The sequence below is a fragment of the Thalassophryne amazonica genome, chromosome 16, assembly GCF_902500255.1.
Source record: "Thalassophryne amazonica chromosome 16, fThaAma1.1, whole genome shotgun sequence".
In the NCBI taxonomy this organism is placed as follows: Eukaryota; Metazoa; Chordata; class Actinopteri; order Batrachoidiformes; family Batrachoididae; genus Thalassophryne; species Thalassophryne amazonica.
The window spans coordinates 38,234,081-38,241,988 of NC_047118.1; the positions used below are offsets into that span (position 1 = coordinate 38,234,081).

A 7,908-nucleotide genomic window follows, 5' to 3' on the forward strand; every position below is an offset into this window, starting at 1 on the left:
TAAGTGTCATCAGCTCTTATTCCAACCGATGCACAGGATGACACGCTGCACTTTGCTGAAAAGAGTCAAATGCACTTTGAAGAGTTCATCAATCAGGTTTTTGCTAAAATCAATGCTCTCATTTTGGGGCCCAATGAAGAGACACAAGAGATTTTGTCTTTGTGGTGTATTCAGCTGAATATAAGTTGAAGAGGATTTGCAAATCATTGTATTGTGTTTTTATTTACATTTCACACAACGTCCCAACTTCGTTGGAATTGGGGTTGTACCTTGGTTGCACGATACCTCTTGCAGCCTTTTTCACACCTGTATATTTGCACAATAACTGGACTTTTGCACACCAAAAACATCTGCTGTAGTCAGGGGCTACTTAGTTTAGTAGCCCTGAAGAAGAATACATGACCTGTTAGAAGTTGTTCGAAAAATGGTCTTATCACATATTGAGTGTGATTTCACCAAGTCACAAGACAATACTACCAAAGTATAAAAACATTGATAATCACTGGGACACATGTTATAATTGTATGTTTAAAAATGATGCCAGGTCCACGGTGTATGGACTTAAAATTTATGGTTCCATACCATTTTCTGGATCCATTACAAAATTTAACGAGGCCTTTCTTGGCTTATGCACCCCACCCTCATGCCAACTTTAATAAAAAATAAAAATAAAAAAAATACTTCAGTAGATTCTGAGTAACACTGTTAAAAGTCAGACAGACATACAAAACAATGGGGATGATCTTATTACATCTGTTGTGGAAGTAACAAGCTTTGTGTTTGTGATTTCCACAGACTGTAAACATGATTGCATCATCTGCATAGAATTGAACATAGAGGTTTTCATAGAAACTGTAATGTGTGATTAGAACATGAGAATGGGTTTAGAAAAGGATGAATCAGTGTTCTCTGGTTGTGTCGTGATGTCTTTATCCAGCAGTAATTACCCAAACAGGCTAATCCAGGATCCTCCCATTAGATCATCCGTTTCCACACATGGAAGCCAAATCACGAACACAAACACTTCACTCTCCTACACTGCGTGCACAATTATTAGGCAAGTTGTATTCCTGAGGATTCATTTTATTGTTGAACAAATACAGTGCTGTCAGTCAATCCAAAATTTCAATAAACCTCAAACCTGAATGTTTAATAAAGGAAAAGTAAGTTTTGGTTTTTTTTTGGGGAGGTATATGTGCGTGCACAATTATTAAGCAACAATTAGTTTACTGAACTATTATGTAACTAAATGAAAAAGTAATTTTTAGCTTTTATTCATTACAGTAATTATAATAAATAAACAACCAAAAATTACCAAACAAACCCTTCTGACATTTAAAAAAAAAAAATACAGTGACCAATAGCCACCCCAGGTTCCAGGTTAACATCAGACCTGGACCTTATTGTATGGAGTTTGCATGTTCTCCCTATGTTTGTGTTTGTTCCCTCCACACGCTCCAGCATCCTCCCACTTCCAAAAACATGCAAGTTCCCCCCGTGACCCTTAGTTGGAATAAGTGGGCATGGCAAATGAGTGAAATATTAAGTATATCCACCGTTCTTTTGTACACTGAAAAAAGAGAATGTTTGAACCAACTTAAAAAGTGTTACAATTTGTAAAAACCTGAATGAATTACGTTGTTTGAACTTAAGTTTGAAAGTTAAATCAACTCTAACTTACAAACTTAAGTTCAAACAACTTAATTCATTCAGGGTTTTTTTTTTACAAATTGTAACACTTTTTTAAGTTGGTTTAGACACTCTTTTTCAGTGTAGTTAATTTTTGTATATTCTTTTCCTTGTTTCTTGCAATCCTGTTGACTATTTGAAACAAAATGTTTGACTTTTTGGCAATGACAATTTAAGAGCTTAACTATTTCTACAGTGTTGCATCCCTTTGAAAGTCCTTTTACAATTTTTGACTAAGCTCCTTTTTGGCATAATAATGTGTATATCCAATAAACCTATATAGCTTATATAGCGTGGAGTTGGAAAAGTATGCACATAAATGATAAGGTCAGAATACTCACTTACCTAATATAATTGTGCACACAGTATGTGTGCCTCTGTGTAATTGTTTGTTTCTAGAACAGCTTTTCATATGAAAGTTAGCTATACAATCACCTGTTGTCTTCTTTGGCAATGGGGATTCAGGCTCACTTACCATCTCTTATGCTAAATTAAATTCAGTTCACTGCAGTGTATTTATATAGGACCAAATCGTAACATAAGTCACCCCAAGGTGATTCACAAGGGTAAAGTCTAACTTTACCAACCATAGAGGTAACAATGGTAAGGAAAATAAAATCTGTCAGGCATTTTTTTGGTTGTAGGGAGAAACCTCAAGCAGACCTGACTTGGAGGGGTGACCATCTGCTTTGGCCATACAACCAATGGCAAAATCAATACTGTATAACAACAACAAAAAAATTCTCAAATCTCAAACAGAGATTAGGAACCTTGCATCCAGCCACTTGTAGGTTCCACTGGTCAAAATGGTCAATGTCCATCTAATAGAGAGGCTGTGAAAGTCCTGGACTCACAGAGGTGCCCATCACCTATACAACTGACAGTTCCGAAAGTCACCCCAGACTTCAGACTATGGCCCCCAGTCATCTCCATGTCCCTCTAGCAGTCCAATTAAGAAATGTCCAGACTTGTCCATATTGTCCAGCCCCCAGGGAGCGGGCCTCCATGAGGGGGCCTGCTCCCATATGAAGGACTCATTCGAAGCTCATAAAAACACACGGATTCATAATTGCAGGTGATTACAGACTTTTTTGCTAATGAGTACCCCCTAAATCAGCTTTAAAATATTCAGTGAAATTAAACTCTCTATCACCAGGTCCAAAGAAAATATGACTATAAGTGTAGCTGTTTCATGCAAAGTCCTTCATTAATTCCAAACAGCAGGTCTATTTGTCTCAACTGGATGGGTGGACAGACAGTAGGTCCTGTGATCAGGTTTTATATCCTCAACCCTCCCACACTGACGTCTGCTCTTGAAGTGGAAATGCTCCAAAGGTGTGCCTGTGAAGCTCAGGTGGGAATAGAAATCCACTTAAGTCTAATACAGAAGACATAAACAGATGGCACGGTGCATTTGGAGCTGAAAATAAGCACAGGAAAACAAAAAGCAGCACATGAAGCAGCTCAAATACACAAATGACCTCAGATGAGGCTAAAACATATTGGAATATTTTAAATATACAGTAGTAGTACATCCTACAGCAGGAATGTTTAAGGAAGTTTGAAAATGTATTTAATCTGTTTTGCCCCACTGGCAACAATTGTTGCCGAAGTGTATCACTGTCATTTTCTACTCACAATAATAAATCTCAAAGGTACTAATGCAACTTTTTCCACTTATTAAAAAAAAAAAAAAAATCTGGGCATGTGAAATAATTTTTTTTTTTTTCCAGATATTTTAAATATTTTAACAGATCTCATTTTTGTCAAATATGAGTTTGAAATCTAAATTTCCATCATGGAAAAACAACATTTCACTTGCATGTGAAAAGCAGGTGTGCTGCGCCTTATGGGGATAAGCCGGATAAGAGACTGATCCGTGATGCGTTCCTCGCCATAAATTACACCTCCTCCCCTCCGCGTCACCAGGGGGATGATACAGGAAGGTAGAGACGTTTGGCTGACCTTCTGTAGTGATTATATGATTGGAGTGAGGAGGGTGTGAAGATTAGAGGGGAGTATAAAACCCAGAATACAAACAGCAGAAATCATACTCAAAAGAAGAAGAAGAAGAAGAAGAAGAAAACAGAGAAAATAAGATCTGAGCGCAGACTGGCGTTTGCCTCTTGGGAAATCTGTGACAACAGGTGAGACACTTTACTCCTACCATTACATTAAGTAACCATAGCTACCAGCATTGGGTTCGAGTTTATAGTAGCTTTACCTGATACGGACACCAGAGTGAACATCAGGTGCTTGAAGTTCTGACTCAGCCTTGATTTATGGAGTGAAAGCATGTTTGTGTTAAAGAGAACACACAAAGCATTCTGGAGTACTTTGTGTAGAATTTTAAGTTCTGTTTGTGGCTTGGTTTTGCTCAGTTGCAAACAAGCCCTGGAAGCACAATAACCCAAAACCAAATTCCAACTCTGCAACTTCTAAACCTATAAACTACCCGCTGCTGTCTGACTTTAAAACACTCTCATTAATGTTGGTCAGTATGACCATGAGAACTGATAAGTATCTGGATACTTGTTCCATCCTCTCTGTCATGTTGGACATTTCTCTGCCTTGTTCATTTGATTTTTGTCATTGTGAGTCCAAAGCAGACACTCTGTTTGAGGTTTCCTCCTCCACTCAATCCTCAAGGGAGCTTTTCCCTAACCAAGGTTGCCTATGTGCTTCCTCTAGGGGTGGGGATGGTTAGACTTTAGCCCCGTGAAGCACCTTGGGGTGACTTATGTTGCAATTTAGGGGTATATAAATCATTGAATTTAATTAATACTGATAAAACTGGTCTAGAATTCCTGGATGTGCAGCAAAATTTTAGACATTATTTTTTGGCCCAAGCACTATGTGTCCACCAAGACTCAGGAAAAGTGCTTCATGGGTTTTAGAGTAATTGCATGATGAGCAAACCAATCAAACAACCAGCCAGTACAAGTGAAAATGTAACCACCTAAGCAAGGTAAACACCTTCAGATGTGGTCATCTTGAGCAACGAGGGGGGGGGGGGTTAAATGTATGCACTTAACCACTGATGTGTGTGTGTGTTTTGTGTGTGTGTGCACACAGCAAAAACCATCGGGAATAACTTCTTTCACCTCAACACAAACACATAATTAAGAAAGCCTTCAACACTGCACTGTAAATATGAGGAACACACCGTACCCCAATTTATGACAAATTACCTTAACAGGAGTACTATCTTAAGGGATGAGGGATGGAGGGGTGACAAAGCACCAATTACGCAGCACACAGAGTTCTGGTTTGAAGAGGGAACAAGAAGTACAAACCCTGAAGAGACAGTGGAGCTGACAATTGTACAGCTGCTTTGTGCAGCTTCCAGGAATACACAAAATATACAGGTTTAACATATCACATGAAATAACTACCTGCAATAATGTGAATGGACTGTCAAGAATTTAGGATTTCACTCATATTCATGGTGACCGTAGGCATAACGGGGTGAGTGAGTGGGTCTGCAAAGGTTCCATCTGCAGTTCCATAAAAAACTACTGAGCTTTGAAATTTGGGATTTCGTTAGACACAGATAAGGCGCAATGAAATGTCTATTTTAAGCCATACTGACATCTTTTAACATAATATGCAGTTATTCATTTATATATTAGGTTAATTAAGAATGTTGGCACAGTGAGTTGTCGACTTTTGTCTGCGTGTGATTTATGTTCCTAATTGCAGGGACCTGGTGCCAACTAGGGTAACTGGACATGCAGAAGTTTGACTTCAAGTTTATATATATATATATATATATATATATATATATATATATATATATATATAAATAAAACTTACTCATCTTCAACCACTTACTCCAATTAAGGGTCACGGGGTGGGGCTGGAGCAAGCCCAGCTGTTTTAATGGAATGGAATGGAATGGAATGAGAGAGAGAGAGAGAGAGAGAGAGAGAGAGAGAGAGAGAGAGAGAGAGAGAGAGAGAGAGAGAGAGAGAGAGAGAGAGAGAGAGAGAGAGAGAGATAGATAGATAGATAGATAGATAGATAGATAGATAGATAGATAGATAGATAGATAGATAGATAGATAGATAGATAGATAGATAGATAGATAGATAGATAGATAGATAGATAGATAGATAGATAGATAGATAGATAGAGGGGATGGGTAGGAGTCAGCCCCAACTATCACGGAAACTGTAGGACAAATAGGAAACAGGGAAGGAAAGACAGGCAGAGACACCCAAAAAGACCCGCCATGGCCGGGACGCCACAAGCTACACCTCGTGACCCACGCCCCAACCCCCCAACTATGAGTGCTCCTGACTTATAGTTTAAATGTTTAAAAATAAAGGTTGTGTTCTTGTACACCATGTCCTGCTGTTCAAGAAGACCAATGAATCTTCTGCGGATAAGAAGTAATCCGTTTGTTTCTCCTAATCTGCCTAATCTTCACTGATTAGCCTAGAGCTTTGAAAAAAATAGGTGGGGATTAACAAAAAAAATGGGTGGGGCAGACAGCAACCAAGCTGACATCTTTGAGGTGAACGATGACATGTCTCTAAACCACTCTGCCACTTAGAGACCCGGAGCAGGGATGAACGCCAGCCCCCCTGCAGGGAGTGCTCTGGCCCCTGGTGGGGCAACAGGCCCCACTACACCCAAGAAGGGGCCGCCAAAGTTCAAACAGAGGCAGACCCGCACGTTCAAGAGCAAGGCCCCTAAACCAGGCCAGAAAGGGTAAAAATAAAAATAAAAATCATGCATTTTTAAAATAAATAATTTTGATGTGACCCATGACTTCTTTTTTTCTCTCGCCTCACTCCAGCTTTGGTGACGATATCCCCGGCATGGAGGGTCTCGGCACCGACATCACAGTGGTGTGCCCATGGGAAGCTTTTGGCGACATGGAACTCAGCGACTTGGCCAAATATGGCATCATTTAGTGCGCCACCCTGCCACCTGCGTCTCTCCTCTCTGTAACCCCCTCTGCCCGGCCTTCTCTCTAGCTCAGCATGCCCAGATAAGGCTGCCAGCAAACCCCTTAATGCCCTCTCGTCTGTCTACCTCAAGGCTTCATTTCCACTGAGTGGACAGAACGCCTAATAATGTGCTTATTTTTTTATATTATTATAATACTGTTTACAGTAAATCTACACTTGAAATGATATGACGAGAATAAAACTCCAAATACCTTCTGCCCTGACCTCATTCCATTTACAATAGTTTTCTCCTCCCGACTTTCCTTTGTCCTTATCTCTTATCCCCCCCCCCCCACGGACTTCTGAAAAACACTGTTTTCTAATAGCTTGTATTTGCTTTTAGCAGTGTATGAAAATGTAACAAAGATGTTGGTCCAACTCTTAGCCTTTTGCAGATTCCTGCTCTATTTAATTTCATTGTATTTTTTTCTTTCTTGACAAAAACAAAAGAAAGGCAAAGATGTGCAATATTCCGCAGAAATGAAAAGTGTGATGCATTTTTGCATCTCTCTCTCTCTCTCTCTACTCATCAGTATCCCACCACTTCTCCTGAGGGAGAATTCAGGCATAAGCTTTGCGTCATGTGGACAGTTTAAGAGCACTGTACCGTGAAGTGTTCTGACAGCTACAGTAAAATGATCTATTTTTAGAGTTCCTCTTGTCCAGTTCTTTTTTGTGAAACACCAATTAAATGGTGAAAAACATATTGTTAATAGATGGCTATTTAAAAAAATAAGTTTTGATTTACAAAAAAGGCATCACGAGTACATCTCGTGAATATACTTGTACATGTTTATAATTATTAATTTGTAATGCATCTACAAGAATTTGAAGATTTTCACTTCACAGTGCCTGAAGAACTTTTCTTCTAATAGAAACAAATGCTTTAAACCAACAAATCTCAATCCTTTGTCACAAAATTATACAACTATGATGAACCAATTTGAAACTTTTACAAACAATGCTTTTCACAAAAGACCATACAAACATTAGTCCAAATACTTCATTTCAATTCATTCAAAACACTTTATTTGTCCACTGAAAGGCATTAAAGGACAAACAGGTCAGCAAACAACATTGATTTTGCAAACAAATCAAAATATCTTATAGGAAAACAAAACTGTTTTCTAATTAAAACTGTCAATGAAAAAAAACAAACATTTTTTTAACTAGATGTGTGATGACTGCACCACACAGCAGGTTTGACCTATGACCTCTTATACAAATTTGTCCAAAATCTTATGACAAAGTACATACCTGC

The 7,908-nt window shown here is 38.8% G+C and overlaps 1 protein-coding gene across 1 annotated transcript; it reads left to right on the forward strand.

Annotated features, from left to right (window-relative positions):
* Positions 1-3,780: 3,780 nt before the first annotated feature.
* Positions 3,781-6,929, forward strand: LOC117527786 (retinal cone rhodopsin-sensitive cGMP 3',5'-cyclic phosphodiesterase subunit gamma-like). The gene is made up of 3 exons (XM_034190283.1): positions 3,781-3,836; positions 6,248-6,405; positions 6,494-6,929. Exons 2-3 carry the CDS (start codon positions 6,263-6,265, stop codon positions 6,609-6,611), a joined length of 261 nt encoding a protein of 86 aa, XP_034046174.1. The 5' UTR covers positions 3,781-3,836; positions 6,248-6,262; the 3' UTR covers positions 6,612-6,929.
* The last annotated feature ends 979 nt before the right edge of the window (positions 6,930-7,908 follow it).

Bases quoted from the DNA above. Each gene is read 5' to 3' on its own strand.
- LOC117527786 (XM_034190283.1), top strand. From the start codon at position 6,263: ATGAACGCCAGCCCCCCTGCAGGGAGTGCTCTGGCCCCTGGTGGGGCA. The intron at 6,406-6,493 runs GTAAAAATAAAA...GCCTCACTCCAG, and splicing joins CCTAAACCAGGCCAGAAAGG to CTTTGGTGACGATATCCCCG.